This window comes from Onychomys torridus, chromosome 6 (assembly GCF_903995425.1).
Source record: "Onychomys torridus chromosome 6, mOncTor1.1, whole genome shotgun sequence".
Lineage (NCBI taxonomy): Eukaryota > Metazoa > Chordata > Mammalia > Rodentia > Cricetidae > Onychomys > Onychomys torridus.
The window spans coordinates 36,595,223-36,622,598 of NC_050448.1; the positions used below are offsets into that span (position 1 = coordinate 36,595,223).

At 42.9% G+C, this 27,376-nt stretch overlaps 1 protein-coding gene across 2 annotated transcripts in view; it reads right to left on the reverse strand.

Annotated features, from left to right (window-relative positions):
* Positions 1 to 1,463: 1,463 nt before the first annotated feature.
* Positions 1,464 to 27,376, reverse strand: part of Wwtr1 (WW domain containing transcription regulator 1) — a 133,188-nt gene continuing 107,275 nt past the window's right edge. For both annotated transcript variants that reach the window (XM_036190892.1, XM_036190891.1), the window contains exons 4-7: positions 26,571 to 26,773; positions 10,113 to 10,231; positions 8,579 to 8,691; positions 1,464 to 4,940 (exon numbers count right to left, since the gene is read on the reverse strand). In XM_036190892.1, the coding sequence (XP_036046785.1) occupies positions 4,756 to 4,940; positions 8,579 to 8,691; positions 10,113 to 10,231; positions 26,571 to 26,773 (620 nt within the window). In that variant the 3' untranslated portion in view covers positions 1,464 to 4,755. The remainder of the gene's footprint in view (positions 4,941 to 8,578; positions 8,692 to 10,112; positions 10,232 to 26,570; positions 26,774 to 27,376) is intronic.

Genomic DNA, 27,376 nt, shown 5'->3' on the forward strand with positions numbered 1-27,376 from the left:
TTAAGCGACTAATTTTATTGTTATATTAATAAATAAAATTCAGGAGCCAGATATTGGAGTATAAATCTGATAAACCCACAGAGGAACAGAGAAACAATCAGCTGACCCTCCTCTCCACCTTTCAAGCTCGAAAGGGCCCATGAATCCTTCTAAGGCCCTCCCTATTTCTTCCTGTGTCACTCTATCCTCCTTTGGGTATGCCAAAAACTCTATGGTTTATCCCTAGCCAGTTGAACGTAGACTCGGCCCACTGAATCAAGGTTTAACTTTATTGGCAGTCTCCAAGTGAACAAACCTCCTGAAACAATCCCCTGTGCCATTACAGTGCCTGTGATGTACCAAAGGATCAGCCACATACAAACCGATGAACACTTAGCTCCTTCTTTGTCTAGGCATAGAAAATACAAAGTTATAGAAAACTCACTCCTCTCTAGAGAAACTTATTTTCTTATCAGAACTGTGCTGTGGAGAGCAGAGAAAGCCCTGAATGAAATCCTAAGTTAATGTGTGCTGTTGACATGGACATAACTATGTCAAGGACCCTTGCCTCAGACCCAGAAGTAAATGGCAGTCTTTCTCTGATGTCCAAGTACAGGTGTTGATAGTATGTGCAGAAAATGTCCACCTATATAGCATTCTATCCTTGGATATTTATGGCCTGAAGACTGCTCCCATCAAAATTAGCTAAGCCTGCCTTCTTTTCCAGCTGAAGCGCATAACCCCTACCTCCTTGTCCAACTGTATATAAAAACTCTTGCCTCTGTTCAACTCTATATAATAAATGGAGCTCCAGGGCTGTTGTGGGTTTTTTTTTACTTTGTTTTCAGCAGAGAGCTAAGTCCACCTGGCCCCAGCTTTTCTGTATGGTTGTCTTTATTCCATTGCCACCTAAGTCCGATCCAAGTCCTTTGACACCATGCCTTCCTGGGAAGATGGTTAGCTACATGTATCTATGAGCTGTCTGGAATTCAGTGTAAACTTGTGGGAGCATCTTACTGTACCCAGTGAATGCTGAAATTTGGCACAAAGTTCTAGGTGTGTTATACTGAGTTCTGATTCAGACCTGAGTCTACTAGGCTGACTCACAGTGTTCCAGGGACACAGTTCACAGACCTGAGTCTACCAGGCACAGACCTGTCTCTCTCAGTGACCAGAAACTCATCCAAAGGGTTGAGGTTTCTGATCTTGATCCTATATTCATTCTAATACATTTAATGAACTTGTTTATTCTGGGTAAGGTAGATGCCAGCCCTCCAGTCTCAGCATGGCACCTGAAAGATCCTTCTAATACGCTCTCAGTGGAGTGCATGGAAATTCTCTATCCAGGAGCCTTAATGTCCACGCCTACAGAATCTCTAGCCTTCCTGTCTCTCTCACTGCCTGCCAGGGGTTACAGAAACCTCTCAGTTCCATCCAAAGCCCTCAGTAAATGACCACACCACGTGACAGAGACAAAGGCCAAGTGGAAGTTCAATCATATTTATTTATTTTTTTATACAGAATTGAGAATTAAAACCTGTACCAAACTCCAGATAAAATGGTTTGATTTGATGGATTTGGCGGCATATTTCCTATATGCAGAACATAGTGGATTAGAAATCAACAACACAGGTCTCATTTGATAAAATGTAGAAATAAAAAAAAAATTAAGTTAAAGTATTAGCGTGTGTATAACATAGTGTCAGGGAAATGGTCTCTGTCAATCACCCATTTTCCCAGTTAAATTAATCTATAGTGTCCTTTTTTTGAATGGCTTGTTTTCTTTTCCATTTTTTTTTTCCTGAAAGTTGTCCATTCAGAAGTTGCTTCTAATGACATCATAAGAACACAGTACTCGGTGACACATCCATCACTTCACGTCACCTTCTGCAAATTACTTTCCGCTGAGTTGTGCCCAGGAGGCTAAAGTTTGTTCTGTTTTATGTGCTTCTCACACACTGGGGAATCATTGAAAGAAATACATCTTACATCCTAAATACTATAGTAAAATACTGCCTAAAAAAAAATCGCCTAATGTTAACAAAACCATGATGTTCTCACTATTTAAATGCTTCAGTAAGGCGTATCTTATTAATCCATTAATTCAACTTTTAATCCAACTTTTAAAAAACTGCCTATTCTATGACAAAATTTGGAGATGATATGGTAAAATTTATTGATTTAGGACTAAGACTACTAGATAGTCTGACAGTTGTCCTATAGTACAAGATAGTATATGAATAGCACCTTATTATGAATTCTTAGAGAGTATTAATACTTGCAGTAATACTAAAGAACCATCAAGAGATTGCTCTAAGTGCTGGGGATATGGCTCGGTTGCAGAGCATTTGCCTAACATACATGGGTTCAATCAGAACTAGAAAAAATAAAAGGTCTGACTTCTGATTTCTAGTTTTAGCTCTCTTTAACAAAAGCCATATTTTATGGTCTTAAAAACAACAACAACAGAAATTATATCTGGCTTTATCGATTAGTAAACAGTCAGGGGCCATATTTTATTCTAGAAAAATACTATATTCATTAAAAATGTTTAAACTAATTTAATAAAAAATTATTCTAATATTTCATAATGCCACAAGCTTACTAGAAAATTGCTTCTAAAACTTGGTAACATAAATCATCAATGATTTAACTATTTTTTTTAAAAAAAGAGTATTTTTTTTACATTTAATAACCTGAAATGCATATATAAAAATATCTTTAAATACAGTAACACTGTCTAGTTTTGTTAGGTCCCTTGTGTTTAGGTTTATTTTTGATTTTCCTCAGAAAGAATGTACAACTCTTTTTGCAATTTTTGCTAACAAAAGAGAAAATGAAAGAGCGCTCCCTTTCAACCTAGTAGCAATGTAAATACTTACTCACCCCTCTCAGACTGCTCAGAGAGAGCAAGGAATTATCTGGACATTAATTGGGGGTTCTTTAAGGAAAAGAGAAATCACTTAAGAGTACTGGAAGCAACAGTAGTCCACGCTCTTGTCTGCTGACGTGTTCAGCAAGTACACAGACAGAGCGCCACAGCCCTGCCCCTTCCTCCTCTCTGCCCCTCCCCAGTAAAGTGCGCCCTAGCCCCCTGCTCTCTGACAGCAGGATCTTTTGATACAAAGGCTGAGAGAAAACTGTTGCTTTGTTCTTCGGGGCACTTCTCACCTTGCTTGCCTTGCTTTTGAGGGGTTCTGACATGTCTGGTTCATTTCCCATCGACTGGCTTTTCCACCATATTCCACAGCTTTACTGCTTCGTCTCTGACCTTTCACTTACTTCTTCCCACCAAGACCAAATGTACTCTGTGCATTTGTATTCCAATGGATCAAAAAAGGATCTTATTAAAGATCCTCAACAAAAAAGCCCTCGCCCTCATGGAAATTGAAAGTTTCTCCCGGATTCTTGATGTCTTTCAAAAAAATAAAAAAGAGATTAAATTCATAGATTATAAATAATGTCAGTTCAAAATAATAAACAGCTAAGGACTTCATTGCTAGTGCAGGCACACTGCCTGCCAAATGAACATGATGCTCTCAGTCCTTAAGAGCTAATAAAAAAAAAAAAAGTTGGTTACATAAGAGGTATTAAGTACATATCTTATGCCCTTTTTGTACCAACTTAGCAAAAGGATTAGGATAACATACTTAGGAATCAATTTTACTCAATTCAGAAGCACAAATCTATATATACGCTATGCCCTGACAGCGCCTTTTTGTATACTTAGAGATCTGCTTCATTCTTCAAACAGTTCTATAGACAAGATTATTTTAAGCACTTGAAAACTCGAAAGCAGAATTGATAATGCCTCAGAATACAAAATACAACAGTTAATTCGTGCGTCACCAGGCTGAGATCTATGCCGGCCTGATGTTTTCAGAATAGGTCAAAAGACAGAAATATAGTTACCACTGATGTATCAACAACATTTGGCTGCCCTTTGTCATAAGCCACAAAATTACAGTATTTCATGAAACAAACATCAAATTCTAAGCTGCATTTTGCATGAATACAGGTTGCAATTAAAAAGTAGTTTTGTCTCATAATTGTTCCTATTAGTACCAAACTGGTCTCTCTCACACAATCTGTCATGCAAGACCTGTGACAAACGCTGCAGTGACCCTTCTGCTTGCAGGGCTGAGCTGCAGGATGCTCTGCAGTAAAATGACAAGAGGGGTGACATCGGGACCCTGTGCCCTTGTAAATACAGAAGGAGAAGAGCCAGCAGAGCCAGCACGGATCCCAAACTGCACTGTATTCCATACAGCGGAAATTCACTATCTATACAATGACTTTTAAAGATCAAGGTAAATAAGTTTTAAAGCATTTGTCACTAGGGTTACCAGTACAGTTTTTGAAATTGTTAATCGGGTCTTTGCGCACATTTCCTGGACCAAGCTCCCTGTCAATTCACTGCCTGTGGTCAGCTTTTATGGCTTAGAATCAAGGGATATATGCATTTCAGCTAATTCTTATAAAGCTCAGCCCTAGGGTAGCAGGGATTTTTCAAAGGTTATTCTGCATCATCAGTTCTGCATGATCTGTCACAGAAATGCAGGCTTGCAGAAGATGAAAAGAGAGCATTTATTTATGTGTAACTTAAGTTCTTGTAAATCAGAAGCAGGCCATGATTAGCTGGCCACATGGACAAGAAGGAGTGTTGAGTATGGAGGTTGAGAGCCGTGAACCTGCAGACTGGCTTGGCTCCGTCTCTTGTTCCATGAGGCCCAGGAAATGTCAGGTCACAGCTGCATCACATGACAACGATAATGATTACAGCCAGGTGAGAAAGGGCTCACTTTTGTTCAGAGCAGACTCTACATCATTGAAGAGAGGGATCAGATCTTCAGACTCCAAAGTCCCTAGGTCAACGTTGGTTCCTGGAAGGCAGTCAAGGAAATCAGGGAAGCGGGTCTGCTGGGGATTGATGGCCATGGGTGTCTGAGCTGTATTTTCTCCTGGAACAGAATGAAGGACAACTGTTAGTTACTTCCTTCTTAATTTTTTTAAATGTAAACTTCTTTTGTTTTATGCTTGTTTGCTGCTGTTTTTGAGACAGGGTCTCACTATGTAGCCCTGGCTGTCCTGGTACTCACACTGTAGACCAGGCAGGCCTTGAACTCAGAGATCCACCTGCCTCAGCCTCCTGAGTGCTAGGCTTAAAGGTGTGTGCCACTACACCCAGCTAAATTTTATTTTTTAGGGGTATTTTCCCTGTATGTTTTGTCTATGCAACATGTGTGTGCCTGGTGCCCACAGAGGCCAGGAGAGAGTGTGAGTGCATCCACACAACTGGTGAAATGGACAATTGTGAGCCATCATGTGGGCAGTGGGACTTGTGCCTGTGTCCTCTGGAAGAGCAACCAGTGCTCTTAACCACTGAGCCATCTCTCCAGCCTTTTCTTATAAGTTCTTGATTAGGGGACATATAGTTCAAGTGCTAACATAACTCACATTCTCGTGTCCACGGACACCACATTAGTGATCTCATCTTATTTTGGAAGAGTGTTTATCCCAGTAAGACTAGAGTTCTGCAGAACACAGTTGAGGAAAATGCTAGCATGGTAAGCACCTGGAATTCGACTGAGAATATGTTCCTTACATAACAGTATTATGGGAGGAAATATACAGAGACCTGACGTCATCTGACTGGTCCTTTTACTGAATGACCTTAGGAACACTTAACTTGTCTCGTTCTCTTTTTACCACCTGGAAATGAGGATCACAGCATCTTCTGCACAAGTTGGAATAAAGTAACATAGTGTCTGCCACATCCAAGGCTGTGTCATATATCCACTAAAGTTTTTCTTACAGGTGCTGGAGAGAGAGCTCAGTGGTTAAGAGCACTGGATGCTCTTCCAGAGGACCTGTGTTCAATTCCCAGCACCCACATGGTGGCCCACAAAGACCTGTAACCCAACCTCATGGGATGGAGAGTTGGCTCAGCAGTTAAGAGCACTGGCTATTCTTCCAGAGGTCCTGAGTTCAATTCCCAGCATCCACATGGTAGCCTACAAACACCTGTCACTCCAACTTCAGAAAATTTGATGCCCTCTGACCTCTAGACACCTGCACACATGTGGTACACATAAACTCACACAGGCATACATATGCACAAAGATTTAACAGTTCAAAATATCATTACAACCTTCTAATTCTTGAAAATATTTCTTTTGACTCTACAATGTCATTGTGGTCTTTTTAAATCTTTGTCATTTTAGCTACTTAAGTTCATCACTTAAGCTACTTAAGACAAAAAAAAAAAAAAAAAAAAGCCAGTTCTTCCAGGGGTGTGATTTTCATGGAACATTCTGGAAGGATAAATGACTGCCCAGCTTTTGCTTATTTTGCAAATATCCCTTTGTTCCATCTTCACACAAGTCCAGCTGTGTGTGCTTGTTGCAAAGGGAGAGGGTTCTCAGATGGCTTGCTCCTGGCTAAGTGGTCTATGTCACTGTCAGATTCAACAATCTTTTCTAGGCACCATTGAGCTCTGCCTGCTCTCAGCTCCTCCCTCAGCTAATTACCAAATGTTACATGACTGACACTTTTTTTTTTTCAACAATTTATGCCCATTTCCTACAAACACCTCACAGAGGTGTCCCTGAACTCAATGAGTTGACACTCATGTAACCAGACTACTAGGAACCATAGTGTTTATCAAATCCATTTAATCAACAGCCTTCTTCAGTGGAGGGGCAGAGTTGCAGATACTGTTCTCATCTCTCTGGTGAGAAACTGAGGCCCACAGAGGTTCTGAAGAGGACACTGTTACCAGGCTGAGTATTGCCCGTGTTCTTTTCAAGACCCCAGTTAGTTGTTTATTATGGCTTCAACAACACTCCCCATTTACCCCCTGGACATTAGTTTAGAAACCTATGGGAGAGAAGGTATCTTTTTAATGTCTCCTGAGGTACCCACGCTCTCAGTTTATTTAATTTCCCTTTTTCCCCTTCCTGGATCATGAGGCTATGTCAAGGAAGCAAAATAAATCACACAGACGCACGCACGCACCCACGCAAGGAAGGATGGACAGATGGAAGGACAGACAGACAGACAGAAAGATGGACAGGTGTGTGAAAAGATGAAAGGTGTGGGAAAGAGAAATGAAGTAATAAACTGAATATAGCAACAAATGGTACAAAACATCCCTAGGTGATACCAGCCCCTACTCTGCCCTCCATCTACTGCTGTCAGCCTGCAAGACTGGAGCTGCTGCCCTGTAAACCTGGCTCTGAGTCTGGCATTCAGATTCAACAACTTAGACTCACAGAAAGCAGCACCCAGCAGCTGTACATGTGTATGCGTGTTTTTGCATGTTTAAATGTATGTGCAACTCCTGCATATCTGATGCCTACAAAAGAAGTGGATGTTGCATGCCCTGGAACTGGAGTTATGGATGGCTATAAACCACAAGTAGATGCTGGGAACTGAACTTGGGTCTTCTGGAAGAGCATCAAGTGCTGAACCATCCCTCCGGTCCAACAACTGCTTCTCTGCATGAATAACAGAAGAGAAATTGCAAAAGTATTTACAAAGAGTACATACGCAAGCTGTCTTTTATTTTTGGCTTGGCTAGCAGGGCACAAAAGAGCTATATGTGAGCTGGGGATGGTGGTGCACACCTTTAATTGCTATTAATGCTGCACTTGAGAGGCAGAGGCAGGTAGATCTCTTTGAGTTCAAGATCAGCCTGGTCTACATACCAAGTCCAGGACAGCCAGAGCAACATAGAGAGACCCTGTCTCAAAGTTAAAAGAAAAGAAAAGCTCTACTATGTGCCCTAACACCAAAATGTAAACTTACTTAAAACATTGAGATTATTTTGCAACTTTTAAAACAGTTATTTACTTTAATTTTATGTGTGTTAGTGTTTTGTCTGCATGTATGTCTGGGTGAGGGTACTAAATCCCCAGAACTGGGGTTACAGGCAGTTGTGAACTGCTATGTGGGTACTGGAAATTGAATGCTGGTCCTCTGGAAAAGCAGCCAGTGCTAAAACCACTGAGCAATCTCTCCAGCCCTGCATTTTTTTTTTTTAATGGCTCAATCATGTAGTTCTCAAATGTGAATTTGTCGGATGGCAAATATCCCAATGTCAGGAGTTTGGACATGTCTACTCTATAGAATGCATAGCCTGGGACTAGGAAAGTCATCCTGGTTGTCTGCTTAGAATCCTCTGGGTTGTTAGTTAAATGACTACTGTCAATCCTTCCCCAAACCAGAAAGTAACACAAAAAGATCAGCATGTTCGGAGAACCAAAAAGAGTATAAATCCCAGTTGAAAGAGTGGACTATTCATTGCAACTAAAAAGGGGGTACAGCACAGTCATCCCACTGCAGGTAAGTACAGTATGAGGAAAGGGTGATACTAAAAAAGAATGGGGGCAGGTCTTAAAAGCCCACGCCTATAGGAAGCCATATTTGTGTAAACTCCGAAAAGCCTGCTGTACAGTAGCAGTGCCTGTGGATTGAGTGGGCTTTCAGCTGTCACTCTGTGTTCAGGGGTTGTGCTTCCCACTGGATTTTAGGACTGCAATAACCAAGAGGACAATTTTGAAAACACACTGCAGGTAGTTGCAGGCTGTGTACCCACCTGTGTCCATCTCATCCATGTTGCTGAGGAAGTCTTCTGGAGTTGTGGGGACACTGTAACACCCCAGCCCCAGGCCACTGTCTGTGCTCTGCTCCCTTGAATGATAGGGCCCTCTGCAGAGGAAAAAAGAAACAAAAAAAGGGGGAGACCTGAATGTGAGTCTACTAAATAAAGATCACAACTAGAATGCAGTCACAGAACTAGGTCAGTGAAAGACCCTTGAATTTTGAAACATATAACCTGATCTTAAAGAACTGATCAATGATATGCAAAGAAAACTGGCCATTCACCATACATGGCTACTCATTTGTCTCAAAATAATCATTTGGGCCCTATTCTATGTACAGATTATGGTACATGATACTATTTATGTGTAATTTCAAAAACCAGAAAATATTGCTCAATAACAGTCATAGATATACACATTAACAGTGAAAGATGTATGTATATAGCCAGCCATGGTGGTCCATGTCTACAATCCCAACACTCAAGAGGCTGGGGAAAAGGGATCCAGAAAAATGGCCAAGTTCATTGTGATGGACACACACCACTCTCTGATGAGTGGCTGCTCCTGGGGAAGAAATGGGAAGAAAGAACACTTAGTGGTAGTAGAGATGGGCTCAAACAGTACTTGAAATACACAAGCCTGGATGGCAGCTACCTTAGCTCTCTTTAAAATAAAAACTTTAAAAAAATCAATTCATTCGGTTTTTTTTTGGCTGCTTGTTTTTCCACCTGTAACTTTATTTGTATTTGCATGCCAGGAGCCTAGATAAGAGCAGAGAAGAGCAGAAACAACAGATATAGCTACCCTCCCCCATTAGGTCTACAATTAAGGTTGGCTTTTCTATCGTTCAGATACTTCTGGCTAAGTCATCTTTTCCTTCTGCTACTTTTCTTTCTCTTTTTTAAAGCCAACATCTCTGTTTTAATTAATTTTTAATTATGAAATAACTTAAAACTCACACCAAACATGCAAAAAAGAAAGTACTTGCCACATGCCTTCTACCTGCTCCCTTAATAGAAACAGTTTTTGGGTTGGGGATTTAGCTCAGTGGCAGAGCGCTTGCCTAGCAAGCGCAAGGCCCTGGGTTCGATCCTCAGCTCAAAAAAAAGAAAAAAAGAAAAGAAACAGTTTTCATGATCCCATAGGAAAGTAACACTACTAATGACACTGTAAACCTTATTCAGCCTTCTCCATAAGTAACTCTGAATTTTCTTGTTCTATTTGCTATGACATGCTTTTAACCCCACCCTTACTCCCAAGAATGTCAAGATTCTTACAAGTAACTACCAAACAGCACTGTCCTGTGTAAGCTTGAAGTCCATTCTCACGTGCTAATCACTGAGAGATGTCATGTGACTAGGTCTTCAAATTGAGTTTTAAAGTTTCCTTTCTCTTTCTTCAGTTGGCTCTCCCCATTCTCCCCATCCCCCAGGAACCCCTGCCTGTTCTCCATGTTCTCAAACACCCCACTACAGCCCAAACCATAGGTAAGAAAGCAAAAGCCAATGGTCCCCCATGTGAACTTACCCATTGAGGAAAGGATCTGAGCTATTGTTGGTGATGGACCGCATATCTGTGGTCATAGCAGGTGGGTTGACAGAGGCCATGGTCTCTTCCATGGGGAGCTGTCTGCAGAGAGCGGCTTCCTATACAGGAGTCAGAAGGAAACGGAGTCACTCAGTTGCCACAAAGGGTTGCATCATAATACACTTCACATGAAAACTGCTCAAACACAAAATACTTTGTACCTATTTCAGTAGGTCAAAGTCATCAGGAGATTAGCATTATTTTTCCAGTCTTCCAGACATGCCACTCTCTTCCACTCCCAGCTAACAGAACACTGGGCCCCTGGGCACTTTAAAACATGGAACTGGTAAGACACCCAAGTCTCCAAACACTTTCACACTGACAGGTTAGTTCTATTCTGGGGTCTCAGACTAAATCTAAAGCAATCAAAGCAACAGGACACCCCCTGGACTAGCTTGTACACGCCAGTCTCTCCCGTTTATGTGCCAGTGTGAATGGGAGGTTCAGAGTTCAGACACTACACGAAATTACACTTAGCAGTTGGTGTTAGACACCAGATTTGAATAAAACAGCCAGTTAAAAAGTTTGCTTAAGAAAAAAAAAAGGGGGGGGGTCACAAGGTGGCTCTGTTGTCACAGGCATTTACCACCAAGCCTGACAACCCAAGTTTCCATTCCCAGGATCCACACAGTGGAAGAACCAACTCCCACAAGTTGTTCTCTGACCTCCATACGAATGTCACATCATGGATGTACATGTTGTACACATAATAAATAAATATCACATCAGAGCTGGTGAGATGGCTCGGTTGGGTAAAGGTGTTTACTGAATAAACCTAGCAACTTGAATGAAATCTCTAGGCCCACTCAGAGTGGACAGGGAGAACTGACTCCACAAAATAGTCCTCTACCCTCTACATACGAGCCTTGGCACAAGCATGCCTGCACTTACATACACACATTATACACACTCACATACACACACAATAATAATAATAATGTTGAGTTGACCAAAATGGCTGAAAGTTGGGGGAAACACGAGTTCCAAAAGCAATCCCACAGGCAATTTGATGTTTGATGAGTATGGATTTTATTTTTTTGAACTAGCATTGATACCAAGAAGAGCCAGTCTGCCGGGTGGTGGTGGCGCACGCCTTTAATCCCAGCACTTGGGAGGCAGAGCCAGGTGGATCTCTGTGAGTTCGAGGTCAGCCTGGGCTACAGAACGAGTTCTAGGATAGGAGCAAAGCTACACAGAGAAACTCTGTCTCGAAACGCCCCCCCCCCAAAAAAAAAAGAAGAGCCAGTCTAAAATGTTATGAACTTGACTGCAGGGACACACTCCAGATAGAAATGACCAGGCATCAGACCCCTTTCAAGATGGTGGCTATTTCCAGAGAAGAATACTCTCATATGTTTCTGCTGACAACCAAAACCACAGTTGAGTACTGGCCAATATTCATGCCTATCAGTGTTTTAATTTCCAAGCTGAAGCCATTGATCTTACATCCTTAAAATCCCTAAACCATGGCTACAATTCTGGCTACCTGAGCTCCAGGATGTTGGTTAGATCTCTTTTGCGAAAACCTTCATGTGATGGTTTAAAGTACTGCTGTCTAGACAATTAAACTGGAAAACTTTCAGTTCCGTGTTCACTGTATCGTTACTACTGCTTAAGGTGCCATGACTCACAAACCATGAGAGGACTAACTATTAAAGAACTGCACTGAGGGGGCTGGAGAGATAGCTCAGCGGTTAAGAGCACTGACTGCTCTTCCAGAGGACCGGGGTTCAATTCCCAGCACCCACATGGCATCTCACAACTGTCTGTAACTCTGGTTCCAGGGAACTCAACACCTATGGCAAAACACCAATGCACATAAAAGAAAAAGAAAAAAGAAACTGCACTGAGCCAGGCATGGTGGCTCATACCTTTAATCTCAGCATTAGGAACCTCTGTGAATTTGAGGTCAGCTGAGTTCCAGGACAGCCAACCAGAGAAACCCTGGCTTAAGAAAGAAAGGAAGGGTGGAAGGGAGAGAGGGAGAGAGAGGGGGAGGGAGGAAGGGAGGGAGGAAAGAAACTGGATTGTTAGAGAAACCCTGTCTCAAAAAAATTAAAAAGAGAGAGGGGAAAAAAAGAGACTTCCCTGTTAATATGAGGAAATAAAATAAAGTAACTTGGCAAGAAAAGGACCCCTGGTTCACTTCTCTTTATCTTGATGCAAATAATTAGAATCCTTAACTAATGCATTTCATTCAATAATATGGGGGGAGGAAGCAAACAAAAAAAAAATGGAGTTTTGGAAGTGCCTTCTAAATTGATCTAGAAAAATCAAGTTATTTTTCTTATACTTGTTCTGACGTGCCCTAGAAACTTTACTATGCAACAAAGCTTTCCCGAATGTCTCCTGTAGAAAACAAGGCTTGAACCCGGGATGAGGAACCGTGAGCCTACCACGGTCACAAGCACTCCCATACTCTGAACCTCGGCATGAAAACAACCTGTGAACGATTTATAGTCTAGCAAATACAAGAATCCTTTGGCTAAGAGCTGCACTATCCAAAAATGTATTATATAACCGGCACTTCATTTTTCAACTATTCAGAATAAATATAAAAATGAACTCCTTTTTGTTTTTGTCCATCTAAACCGCCCCCCCTTTTTTTCCTCCCGAGACAAGGTTTCTCTGTGTAGCTTTGCGCCTTTCCTGGAACGCGCTTTGGAAACCAGGCTGGCCTCGAACTCACAAAGATCCACCTGCCTCTGCCTCCCGAGTGCTGGGATTAAATGCGTGTGCCACCACTGCCTGGCTCCCCCTTTCTTATTTGAGACCGAGTCTTGCTATGTAGCCTAGGCTGGCCCTGAACTTGTGATTCCTTTGCCTCAGCCAGCCTCTTGAGAGCTGGGGCCACAGATGTTGCACTATGTCCAGTAATTAATACCCTTTTATAAACACAGAAGGCCGTGGCAGGGGCTGAGGACATGTCGTAAAGGTACTTGTTTCACAACCACAGAGTTCAGGTTCCTGGTGCCTCGGTAAGGAGCTGGGAAGAGCAGTGTATGCGTGTAACACAGGAGCTGGGGGAGGAAGAGACACAGACAGGTGGATCCCTGGCACTCTCTGGCTAGTCTGGCAGAATTGGCAAGCGACCCAGTCTCAACAACCAAGGCAGAAGCAACCGAGGGAGGAGACACTAGGCATCAGGCTCTGACAGCAACACACATGTACAAGTATACCTGCACATACACACACACACACACACACACACACACACACACACACACACACACGAAATTTTAAAAAAAAATTAAAAACGTTTTTTAAATCAGGAAAGGGAACTATTTTCAGGTAAGGAAGAGACAATTAAGAAGGGAAGAAGAAAGATGTCAGAGGGTCATAAGGGGTAAATAAGAAAAAAGTGTAATAATATATATGTATGAAAATGTCAAAAGGAAATCTGTTTCTTTGTATGCTAACCAAGAAAAAAATTTAAAGACTACATAAAAAAGACAAAGCACTGTAGTACGTTGGAGGAGACACTCACTTTGCCATTTCTCATCTATTCTCTGGATGTTAAATCCAAGAGCAGTGCCATTCCATCCTTCAGCATCGGGTCCTAAGTGATAACAATCTCCAAGTCACCAAAAAAGGAAATGCTACATTCTGTCAGTAGGGGGCTCACGGGATCATGTTTTCACCTCCTTCAAACAACTAATAAAATGCAAGAGGCCACAAGGCACCCCTAATGATTACTTTAAAAAATAAACCGGACCATTTATTATTAACAATGCAATGACCTGTTTAAGATTACTGCAAGACCATTCTTGGGTCACAGATCATTCCCAAGAGCAGCTAAATATAAGGCAGACCTCTACTTCCTACCCCCACTGAATAGGCAGTGGAGGCAAGTAGCCCAGGGGCCTATCCACCACTCCTCACTAGCATCGGCTTCTGCTGTTGCTTCCACCTCCTGAATCTGTACAACTATTCCCTCTGTCTGAAACATGCTCAGATCATCCCCAAGAGCCCATTTCTCTCACTAACCTACAAATGCCACTTGTCAGAGACATTCCTCCCTTCCTCTATCTAAAGGAGCACCCCACCCCATCACCCCATCACCCCATCACTGTCTGTCTCTTTCTGTGTGTGGTGTGTGTGTGTGTGTGTGTGTGTGTGTGTGTGTGTGTGTGTGTGTGTTTCTATGTGGATGGGTGTTTTGACTGCATGTATGTCTGTGTGAGGGTGTCAGATCTTGGAGTTACAGACAGTTGTGAGTGCCATGTGGGTGATGGGAAATGAACCCAGGTCCTCTGGAAGAGCAGTCAGTGCTCTTAACTGCTGAGCCATCTCTCCAGCCCCACTGTCTGTCTTTTAAGCTGTATTTATTTTCTTCACAGCAACTTAGGTTTTATCTTGTCCTCCCCAATGGAGTTCCACGAGGGAAGGGATCTTACTCACTATGTTCATTCCCACTACCTGTAACCATGTTAACTCTGTAGTAAATGCTCAAAAAATATATACTAAGTAAGTAAATGAGAAATAGTACATATTCAAATAAAATTATTTTTATGTTAGTAATATGTTAGTAAAATTATGTTAGTAATAAAAAAACAAGCTAAGAAAAAAAAATCACACTTTCAACCACAAATGGGTCTACATACATCTTAACCAGCCAGGTACACTCTCCTTAGTTAACCTGAATTCTCCCCTATCCCTAACACAAGATGAGCAGTGCTAAGTGGCTAGTAGCAGAAACAGTGGCACCAAATACTAGGAATTGAATCTTGGCCCACTGTCTCCCAGTGACTTATTTCCCAATTTTGTCATTTGCCATTTCACAGTGAGGATAATAAAATTGCATTGCTACACTAACTCCAGTTAGCAGGCTTCAGAGTCTAGATCAGTGGTTCTCAATCTTCTTAATGCTTCAACCCTTTAATACCGTTCTTCATGGTGCACTGACCCCCAACCATAAAATTATTTCGTTGCTATTTCAAAACTGTAATTTTGCTACTATTATAAGTTGTAAATACTTGATATGTAAGATATCTGATATGTGACCCCCCCATGACCTCCCTAGAGGTTATGACCCACAGGTTGAGACCCACTGGTCTAGATTAATGGACTTTGGCCTCTGGAAGAAAGGAAGCCCTCTGAAATATAGGACCATGTACTTGTTAAAAGAACCCCTCCCAATAGATGCACTGTAAAAAAGCCCAATAAACTTGTTAGTTCCCCAGAGTGGGATCTAAAAAAATAAAATGAAATAAAATAAATCGCATGTGCAAGGGGCAGCTCTGACAGAGATGCTCAGAAGAGACCTTCCTCCAGAAGTCACTGCACAGATGTTGAATTATCACTTCACCACGAGTTCCTATACCAACCTCAAAAGCACAGGTTTTAACCAAATAAATGCATTAGCCCCAGAGTAGTTACCTAACAAGTCAAGGCCCTGGGTTCCATCCCCAGTACTACAAGAATAAATTAATAAATAGATAACTTTAAAAATATTGCTCACTGTTGTATGGAAGTGACCCACTCTGACCTAAGAATTTCTTCCTAGTTAACATTGACCTTGGAAGGATTAAATCAAAATGTGAAATTCATCATAAGGGTAACAAAACATAAAAAGGGATGTGGGGGGAGACATTTATAAACCTACATTGCCTAAAATTAGTTTTAACTATACAATGGTGAGTTACATTTTATAATATAATAGTTCTACACTTCGAACTTTAAAAATTCTACCTGCCTGGTTTTCTGTTGTGGTGGTGTTTTGGTCAACTTTGACACATGCTCAAGTTATCTGGAAAGAGGACTCTTCACTTGAGGCAAGACTGTAGGGAATTTTCTTGATTAATAACTGATGTGGGAGGGCCCAGTTCACTGGAGGCAGTGCTACCCCAGACAGGTGGTCCTGGGTTGTACAAGAAAGCAGGCTGAGTAAACCAGTAAACAACATTCTTCCCAGGCCTTTGCTTCAGTTCCTGCCTGTAGGTTCCTGTCCTGACTTCCCTCAGTGATGGCCTAGCATCTGTAACTAGAAGATGAAATAACTCCTGTCCTTCCCAAGTTGGTTTTGGTTTGTGGTGTTTTAGCACAGCAATAGAAACCCAGGTAAGGCATTATGGCTTTGAAAAAAAAAAAAAAATCCACATATCTGCCCATGAATTTGGGGGTCGGGAAACAATATCAAATCCTAAAAACAGCTTGTCACCAGTATGTCCTTATCAAAACAGGAGGATTTAGAGCTTTTTAGTTAGTTGTTGTCTTTTAATAAATTTAGATATAAAATTAAAGTCTCGATCAGTATGATTTTGACTGTCACAGGACAGCCACAGCCCTTATATAAGCAGAAAGGCAATCATGCAGCTTTGCCTAGACCAAGAAAAGCACTCAGAACCATCAGCTTCTCTAGCATAGGCAGGTGTGCTACCTTAGTTTATGTCAACTGGACACAAAGTACAGTCACCTGGGGAGAGGAAATTGCCTCCATGAGACTGGCCCGTGGGCATACCCTCCGGGCATTTTCTTGATTAATGAGAGATGTGGGAGTACAGTCCCTGGGCTGATGGTCCTGGGTTCTATGAGAAAGCAAGGTGAGCGAGCCTGGGTGAGCAGTTCCTGCCTTGAGTTCCAGCCAGGACTCCCCTAAATGATGGACTGTAGCTGGTAAGACACTTGGCTCCCTCAAGTTCCTGTGGCCAATGTTTTACCACAGTAACAGAAAAGCAAACTAGCACAACTGGGCAGGCAGCTGGTGAGGATGGGGGGCAACATTCCCGCTTGTGTTCTAGGGGAGCGGGCCTATTCACAGGCCCCACCAGTCCTGCTACTTCCATCTCACCATCCACGGCCTCTAAAACAGGCCTTTGATTTCTCTACAACTCAGTACTTCAGGTCTCTCTTCCCCCAGACACATCCTACCTAGTCATGTTACACAGCCACATTCCAGATGTTTTTCCAGACCATCACGGCCACAACAAGCCAAGACATTCCCCTCTCAGCTTCAAACACCTACATGAATGTGCCTGGCTGGTACTCAAAAGTAATACTGGGCTCAAAACAGCTCCTCCTGTCATTGCCAGGATCCTCCTGAAGTTATTACCCACCCAGCTTTCAACCTGATTGGGACTGTCAATTGGACAGGACTTGGAATACCCTGGAGACAGACCTCTGACATGCTTGTGGAGAATTACCTAGGATTAATTAGCCCCTGGGCTGTGAGAACAATCTGGGTTAAATGAGGTGGAAAGATAGATCCTAAACGTGGGCAGTACCAATTCATGGGCTGGGATCCTGAACTCCAAAAAAAGTGAGAGCTGGCTGTACTCCATCCATCTCTCTCTGCTTCCCGACTAGACACAATGGGGCCATTTGCCTGTCTTCCATACTATGATGAACTGTATTGTATCACCTGCAACCACGGCCTGAAACAAACCCTTCCTTCCCCATCACACATCAGGTACTATTCTCAGCAACAATGGCTAAGACAATGCCCCATCTTCCTGCAAGACTGGAGAGGGGCAGACAGACCATCACAAGAAAAGGACAATGGCTAGGCTTTCTGCTGTTCATCTAACCCCCATGTTACTGTTCTCCCATCTTGCATCCAGCTCAAGTAACAGGTCATCATTAATTCCGTTAGCACCTCAACTGACCTCCCAACCGTGCCATCCACCTGTGTGCATCAGGGTTGGGGCAGGTCCTATCAATACTGCGACCAAGTCACAAAGTGGGACCATGGGAGCAAACAGGGTCTGAGATGAGTCAGGATGTCACAAAACCCAAAGCCTCACAATGGCTCTGAGACTACTCATAACTAAAAGATTCCTCCAGTCACAGATGTAGGGAAAGGAGGGGGAAGAACTGTCTGGTTTGTAATCAGTTCAATTAAGCTACTGCCTACTTCTCAGTTCTCTGGGCTACTTACTGGCCAATGGGATTCTCAAGAAGCAGGAAAGGATTCCATGCTGTTGGACCTATCCTGAGCTTGGCATTAAAAATAAAAGAACAATGCAATGCAGGGAAAGTAACTTCAAAATGAGTAATCAGGGTTCAAATCCCAGTTCAGTTGCAATATAGCTGTGAAAATTTGGACCACATTCTCTTGTTTATTTTTATGTGTATGTGTGTTTTCCCCAAATGTTTGTCTGTGCACCAAATATGTGCTGTGCCCAAGAAGTCCAAATAGAGGGCGTGGGATCTCGTGGGATCTCCTGGAGCTAGAGTTCCAGCTGGCTGTGAACTACCATGTAGGAGATTTGAACTCTGGGATTTTGGAAAAGCAGTCAGTGCTCTTAACCATCTCTCCAGCCCCTTGGACTAACCTTCCCCCTCTCCCCACTCACCCTGAGACAGGGTTTCTCTGTGTAGTGTTGGTGCCTGTCCTGGATCTGGCTCTATAGACCAGGCTGGCCTCGAACTCACAGAGATCCGCCTAGCTCTGCTCCTGAGTGCTGGGATTACAGGCGTGCGCCACCACCGCCCAGCTGGACTAAATTTCTGACATCTCATTAAAATGGTTTATAAAACCTATCTTGTTGGGCATGTGAAAAAGATTAAAAAGCAGAGTGAGACACTCGATAGAAGGGGTTGTATGGCGCTGGAAGGTTTGAGAGGTAGAGAGACAAATATTAGCCCAGACTTTGCTTTCTGCTTTCTCCATGTGAAGCCTGAAGATGGGACGCAATCAAGAGAGTAAGTGGCTTTCCCAGGGCCCTAAAGCTAGCAACAGGTGGAACCAGGCTCCACATCCAGGCAGGTTGACTTCTGAGTCTACTCTGGGAACTTCCACAGAGCAGCAGGGAGAAGGAAGTGAGGGCTGGGGTTGGCAGAGCTCAAATTCAGACCCTTTCACCTAGTACTGACTGGCCATGAGACTTAGCAAGTTACTTCATTTCTCTGATCCTGTTTTCCCAGCTATAAAATGGAAATACCAACCCCATGACCTCACTCAGCCTGTTTAGAAGAAAATTTAATGAACCAGCCTATTCAACAGTACTTAGCACAGTTTTTCCTCCAAGAACTGGGAGAAAGATGGCATTGGAAATGTTTTATGATCCTTTTCAATGTATACGGGTGGGGCTAGTGGCCTGGGAATCCACACTACAGTTAGCAATGTTTGAAGTTCAGATTTTAAAGGCCGGTCTTACAAAGTCCTGAAAAGCTGCCACCACAGCAGCCCTCACTCCCCTCTCCCACCAGCTTTCATTTTTCTTCACATAAAACTTGGGAATGGGAAAAAAAAAAAAAAAACCTCTGTAAAAGGGGCTCTGGAATCTCTGTGAATCTGTGGTAATCTCTTGGTTCCGCAGACAACAGCAACAAAAATCTTTTGTGGATTGGAAATGGCTGGGAGCGGGGTGTGGTATACGGAATAGCTGGAGGGCATAATGAAAGGCACCCGATGATTTGTGAGTTAAGGCGTTCTGAAAGAGAACCTCAAGCTTCCTTCCCCACTGGCCTGCAGTTCTCCTGTGGAACAAATCAACACAAGAGGCAAGAGAGTAAACAGTGGTGGAAAGCATCCCTTGTGTTCTTGGCTCCAAGGGCTCCTCCCACCAGCCAGCCCCTGCCCTGCCCTGCTGGAATGTACTTCAAAGAGAACGGCATGATAATAACCCATTTCTGAAGGTGCTCAGCTTGACTTAAGTGTGTAGCCAGGGATTCTACAGAAATGGAAGACATGGAAGACGGAATTGTTTTAATTATAAAGGGCGGGGTGAGTAGAAACAAAGGAAAAGAAAAAAATGAAAACAATATTTTAAAATCCTACCATTAAACAGTCATTTTAGTGCAGAGATGTAGCTCACTCTTTGTCAAAACCACGGGGCTCTCAGAAGCAGAATGCTCTGGGGGTGGGTTCTGGTGTGAATCTCTTTTCAGGCCTGTGCCAAGAGATTCTAGAAATTCACCGTCACATTTCCTGCAGCTTCTCTTTGAAACACCTCATCACGCATACTCAGCTGCCACACTGTCTCTATAAAAGTGCAGATTCGAAACTCTGCCACTTTGGAGAAAACATGTGTTGAGTCCATAATTACGATCCACAGCCTGCTGCTGCTCCTTTAATTCAAGATGCACCTAGCAATCTTGTGTTATTCCACAATCTGCTTCTGTTACCTCCTAGAATCACATAAAGGAAGACAGAATTTAGATATTCTTTTTACTTAAACAAAAGGGTGAAGTGGATTTTTGAAATGGAATACTTCCTCATAGCTCTGTGATCTAACTTTCCTTAGTGCAAAATGAGCCTCCATTTTAAAACAATGCCCAATTTATTTCCAAGTGGACTTTTTATTATGTATTTATTTATTTAAAGGGACAAATAAATATGGTACTTATGACATACTAGAACAGGTTGGTTCTGAGTGGTGGGGATCCTTTTTAAGAGATTTGAAGTGGCACTCTTTTCCTCTTCTCCCCATGTCCCCACCCCTACCCCCAAAGTATCACTATGTAGGCTGGCCGGAAACTTGCTGTGTAGACCAGGTTGGCCTGTAGCTGGCAGTGTGGCTCCTGAGTGCTGACATCGATTACAGACATACACCACGCTGGTGGTGTCATTCACCAAAGGAACACAGTAGATGCCCTCAACTCCTACACAAATCCAGCACTTGCTAGAAGCTGAAATGGAAGCTCCAGAACAGAGTCTGGTCCCTGGCCAACATGTGTGATGAGAACATTTGTTGAGCATAAATGAATGAATGAACCTAAATAGCCATTTCTCTACAGATGATTTAGGTATGTGGTGAATGCTGGATGACAGGACCCTATCAAATGCCTTAGTCAACTCTGAAATCCAACTCTACAACGTGCTTTCTGAAAAGTTAGAACCTGTGTTCGAAAGGCTGCGAAACAGCCACCATTTACCTTATATGCTTTGCTAGGTAAGTTTTTAACTCTTCTGAAAAGCTCTTACAAACTCAAGAGAGAAAACAGCCCTCTACCCTTCCCAGAGACCAGCCCTGCTCTCAGTTCTGTGTCCCTCTCCATGGAACCATGGATCTGAAATGGCTGTGTGAAGCTGGTCAGCTGACCTGCCCCCCTGATAGTGGCTGTCAAGTTTGACAGACATCTGTAAGACCTGCTAAAAGAATTCTGAGCCTGCCTCCCTCCATCTGTATCCCTGTCACCCTGGAAACCAAAGGCCAGGCTTAGTCAGCATTTTATAAGCTGTATTCTCCTACCCCCACCCCACACCCCTCGTTCCAAATAAAGAGAGGACAGAGGTAAAACATTATGGAATTTGCTTGGAAATAGTAACAGTCTCTCAACAGTGCAGGCACTGACAAGTTCAATTCTGTTGCTTCAGCAGACAATGCTACATTTAGGGACCACAGTTAAGGAAATTTTCCCAGTTGGGGGAATGGGGGTGATATGGGGGATTAAACCTAAGGTCACGCATGCCAGGCAAAATCATCTACCACTATGCTATATCCTGAGTTCTTTTAATGAATGTTTAACATGTATAGATATATGTGAGAGTGTATGTGTGTGCATCCCACCTATATGAATGCATGCACACCACCACACATGCAGGAAGTCAGAGGAGAACTTGTGGTAGATGGTTCTTTCTGTCTTGTGACTTTGGGGTCAAGGTCAAAGGGCAGGCTTGGTGGCAAGGCCTTTACCCTCTGAGTCATCTCACAGGCCCCTCTTTTTATTTTCTTATTTTGAGACAGCTTCTCATTAATTATCGCAGGCTGGCTTTGAACTCAGTTGGTAGCCCACCCTTGCCTAAACTCTCAATTCTCCTGCCTTAGCCTCCCAAGTAGGTAGGATTAGAGGCCTGCTACCATCAGGCCTAGTTAAGATGCTAAGCCTGTGGAGACACTGCCACCTTGATCCCAATCCAGTACTTGTTAAATAGCTTGTTGGCCAGGAGGAGTGGTCAGTGGAAAGAGATGAAGGGATATCTTACACTATTTTCACAGGAAGTGAATTTGTCTGGGCTCAGTGACAATACTAAAGTCAAAGAGGTAACCACTGGGACCCCAAGGTAATGGTGTTGATTTATGCTTTGACCCACAACTTCGACTAGAATCAATTATTTTTGTCTCCTCTGCTCCCATAGAAGCTGCATGAAGGCAGCCATGTCCCATTTATCTTTCTATTACTTCCAATTCCATGAATATTGGCTAAGGGAATCAATGAGGAGATAAAGGAACAAAGGGGAAAAGAGAGTTTCCATCCTGAACCAATGCAAACTCACTTTAGAGTCACAATCAAACTGTCTCCAAATCTATTTTGTTAATGCCCGGAGCGATTTTAGCACCAATGAGCCAACGCAGGACAACACAGGGACAGTTGTCAGACAGCACTGGCCGAATGGTCACGCAGCACAGACTGAGGAGCTGCTTCCCCACAGGGCAACATCACACTGTAGGTGTGGAGTAATAAATGAATAACAGACCGGGCGGTGGTGGCACACGCCTTTAGTCCTATCACTCAGGAGGCAGAGCCAGGCGGATCTCTGTGAGTTCGAGGCCAGCCTGGGCTACAGAGTGAGTTCCAGGAAAGGCACCAAAACTACACAGAGAAACCTTATCTTGAAAAAAACAAAAGAAAAAAAGAAAAAAAGAATAACAGGAGGAGGTAGAGAAATGAACAAGGGCTGAGAAGACAAGCTGTATGCAGGCAGGAGAGGCAGGTTGGTTACAGACCTCCTAGTGAGCAAGGGATGCCCAGCTGCTGGTGACTGAGGCAGAAGAAACCCATAGAAGTATATAGAAAAACCACAAAATCTCACCAGGAAAAAACCAGTCCTCCACACTATAAATTCCTATATGATGCTAGAAAGCAGCTGAACAGGTGAACCAAAGACCACTTTTTCTTCGAGTCTTTTCTTAACTCTACTCTGGCTAAGGCATAAATAACAAAGTGGAAAAAAAATCACCAGAAGAAGTCAAAAAGCCTACCAGGGGTGTGGGCAGTGTAACTCAGTAGGAAAGGGTGCATGCTGAGCAAGCCTGGCCATCTGTGGTCAATCCCCAGATCCCACAGTGGAAGGAAGAAACTGAGTCTTGAAGACTGTACTTGACTGCTGCATGCACACACATACATTCTAATAACACAAGCCTGCCAAGGGGGCTGGAGTAATAACTTAGCAAATAAGAGCCGTTGCTGTTCTCGCAAAGGATGCAGGTTCAGTTCCCAGTACCCACCTGGTGCTTCACTACCATCCTTAACTCCTGTTCTAGGGGTCCAATGACCTCTTCTGACTTCCAAAGGAACAAGGCATGCCTATGATGCACATGCATGCATGTATACATATAAAATATTCACACATGTAAAATAAGATACAGCATTAAAAAATTGAAGCCCATCAAGATGATATTCAAGATATTCTGGAAATGATCCCAGGAAATACTCCCACACCATTATCATATGGCCTTATTACCTCTGACTAGGGAACATAATATTTCTAGATGGGGGAGGGTCAACCTCTCATGATTATTAAATCTATCCAGGTATTTCTCCCCCTACACAAAATTAAAAAGACATCAAAACCATCCATCCTGTCTCCTAACTACACACACACACACACACACACACACACACACACACACACACACACCACTCACAGTCAAAGCTGAGCAAAAGCTGCCAGCCTTTTCACCTTGCTGCACACTGGGAGGACCATACACTGTGATGCCCTACAATCCACCAAGGTCCCCAGCTGCCAGGGATCAGCACTGAAGGAACTATGCTGGCATTTCTGTAATATGAACCATCAAAACTATCTGGGGCTCAAAGGCACCTCCAGCTAAAGGAAACAATCCCTGGCACTTTTCCCCACCCCTTTTCAGAAATTCTTTCTGTGGGAAAGGAGGAGACAGAACAAAAGAAAGAATTATATAAGAGGAAGAAACAGGAAAAAAAAATCATTCCTAGCAGGAGAATGATTTAAAAAAACCACCATTGAAGATCATTTAAATATAAAACTGGGGAGAACTTATAAATGAGACCATAATACTGTATAATTCACATTATATTTCCAAAAAAGAAATTGATCAATTCCAAACAGAAATATCCCAGGCAATGGTGGTGCTTGACTTTAATCCCAGCACTTGGGAGGCAGAGGCAGGTGGATTTCTGTAAGTTTGAGGCCAGCATGGTCTATAGAGTGAGTTCCAGGACAGCCAGGGCTACATGAGAAACCCTGCCTCAAAAAAAAAAAAAAAAAAAAAATATCCAAAAATGGAAAACAATTAATACAATTATTTCTTGACAAGAAACATTACCAATATGCAGCCAAGAAAGCACAAATTTAGATTTTAATAGTAAAAGCCACAATTGTAATTTCCTAATAGCCGCCCTCCCTAATATTCATCTTTTATTTTCAAAGGTTACATTTGAGATGTACTGTATGAGCAAGACATTACCATTGATAAAAGATGATATATAGATTTTAAAATAACAGCTGTAACTTGGGGAAGTATTTACCTATATAACACCCCCACACTCCTTTCCAAGGACACTCTTTGAATAGTTAAAACTATTTCCTTAAAATGGCAAAAGGACTCAGACTCAGCCAGGCGTCTTTCTTCCTCCCTCCCCCTCCCCCTTCTTTCCTTCTCTGTCTTTCCCTGTGCTGGGGACAGAGCCCAGAGCCTTGAACATGCTAGGCAAGAACTCTGCACTGAGATACACCGCCAGCTCTAGAGCCTCGAACTCTCAACCATTTTGAGTCAGCCTTCTGCGTTTTGGGGTCGAAAGTTGCATCCACGCTGGCTTTTTTCTTTTGTTTATGAAGAACTCAGAGCAGTGTCCTGGTGACCAAACAGGTGAATGAATGTACATAGAACAACACACAGTAACTGGACTGAGCCAGACACGGTGGCATATTCCTATCCCAAGATTTAGGAGGAGAGGCAGGAGGATCTCAAGTTTGATACCAGCCTGGGAACGATGTAGTGCTGTGGGATCTTTCTGTACGCCATGAATATGTGTTGCTCCAATTGGTTAATAAATAAAGCTGCATTGGCCTATGGCAGGGCAGGATGGAGCCAGGAGGAAGATCCAAGAGGGACAGAGAGAGGAGAAAGGCAGGGTCAAGAGAGATGCCAGCCAAGGAGCAACAAGGAGCCAGCAAACCAGTAATGCCACGGCCATGTGGCAACATACAGATTAATAGAATTGGGTTAATTTAAGATGAAAGGGCTCGTTAGCAAGAAGCCTGAACCATGGGCCAAAGAGTTTGTAATTAATACTAAGCCTCTGAGTAATTATTTTATAAGCAGCTGCGGGATTGCAGATGGGAGAGATTTGTCTGGAGATCAGAAAGACAGCTCAGTGGTTAAGAGCACTGACTGATGTTCCAAAGGACCTAGGTTCAATTCCCAGGCCATATGGTGTCCGATCACTCCAAATTTAAAAAAAAAAAAAAAAAAAAAAAAAGGAAGAAGGAAACTCATGACCCCCTCTCCCTTCTCTCCCTTTCCTTTTAAGAGGTCAAGTATGATGGCAAGAGGCACAGTCTCTTTCCGGCATATAGCCTGAGGTCATGAGCAGAGCAAATACCACTACAATGTATTTTTTTTTTTTTCTAAGACAGGGTTTCTCTGTGTAGCTCTGGCTGTCCTGGAACTCGCTCTGTAGACTAGTCTGGCCTTGAATTCACATGGATCCACCTACCTCTTCCTCAAGTGCTGGGATTAAAGGCTACGCCCAGCTATAACAAGACATATTCTTAAAACAAAAGAGTCTGACTGATACCCAACCCACGTAGTTTGGCAGAACATTCTGATTAAATCCATGCAGAAAGCAGTTTGTTTTCCATTCTGCTTTGACTTTATTCTCTTCATGCTCTATAGCACAACAAGATGGCTGGCTGCAGAGGGCTTGTTTCATGGGATGCCTCTCTGCTATCTCCTTTAATGAGGGAAAGGGGACAAAGTTGACTCCATTTCTAGAACCAGGCCCTAAGACACTGTTCTGTCTTGAAGGGTTACTGTTATATGCCCTGGTACACTCAAGATTGCCGTGCTTCATGTAATCCCAACTAAGGCCAACCTGCCAGCAGTCCTGACCATTAGCTAACATCCTCCTGGACCTTGCAACCCGCCTACCAGCTGATTACCACTAAGTGACCTCAATGACAACAGGAGAACGGCCTACCTCAACCCTTTCTAATTTGAAAAACTGCAATTAAATTAAATGACTATTTCAAGCCCCTGAGTTTGGGGGATAATTTCTTACCAAGTAATAGCTAACTGGAACATCTTCTTTCTTAATTTCTCCTTTCTCTCCCTTTAAATACTATCAGTAGAAGCCAAGGCTGACATGCCAAAGGGCATTTCCTTGAACTACTAAGTTTAGCCCTAACCATAGTTCAGGAGGAGAGAGCTGGGAGAAGAAACTGGGCTGTGAACATGAGGCTTTGACCTCATCCTGAAAGCAAACACCCAAGGCCACAGGGCCTCCAACAGATACCATGGAAGACCATACCTGCCTCATGAGCTCCTCTTGACGCATCCTAATCCTCTCTCTCTCCATCTGGATCCTCTGAAGTCGCAGTTTCTGCTGCTGCTGCTGCTGAGTGGTCAGCGCATTGGGCACACTCATGAGCCCCGAGGGTGCATTTGGAGTTGGGTGGTTCTGTGGACTCAGGTTACTGGGCACAACTTGTTGCTGGTGTTGGTGATTCATCACTACAGGAGGGAAGAACACAGAGATCAATGATCAGGGCCTATGATAGTTATCATAAAGGGACCATCAGAATGCTTCGTGCTTTGGAGTACAGACTCTGAATTCCTTTCAAGTACTTTACTGTTAAATCATTACTATTTAAAAATTATGGCCTTAATTCTATTCATCAAGGTACAAGTACCAGCTGCACAACTAACTCTTGGCTTTCTGTGCTGTTAAAAATTATATTTCATGTTTCCTATGCCTAGCATACAATTTTTTTTTAGGGCCTTGCACTTGCTAGCCAAGCACTCTACCACTGAGCTAAATCCCCAACCTTAGAATACATTTTTTTGTTTTTGTTTTTTTGGTTTGTTTTTTTGGTTTTTTGGTTTTTTTGTTTTTTCCGAAACAGGGTTTCTCTGTGTAGCTTTGCGCCTTTCCTGGAACTCGCTTTGGAGACCAGGCTGGCCTCGAACTCACAGAGATCCGCCTGGCTCTGCCTCCCGAGTGCTGTGATTACAGGCGTGCGCCACCACCGCCCGGCAGAATACATTTTTATTACACTCATTTATTTGTGTGTACGCCATAGTTGGTTCTCTACTTCCACCATGTGGGTCCCAGAG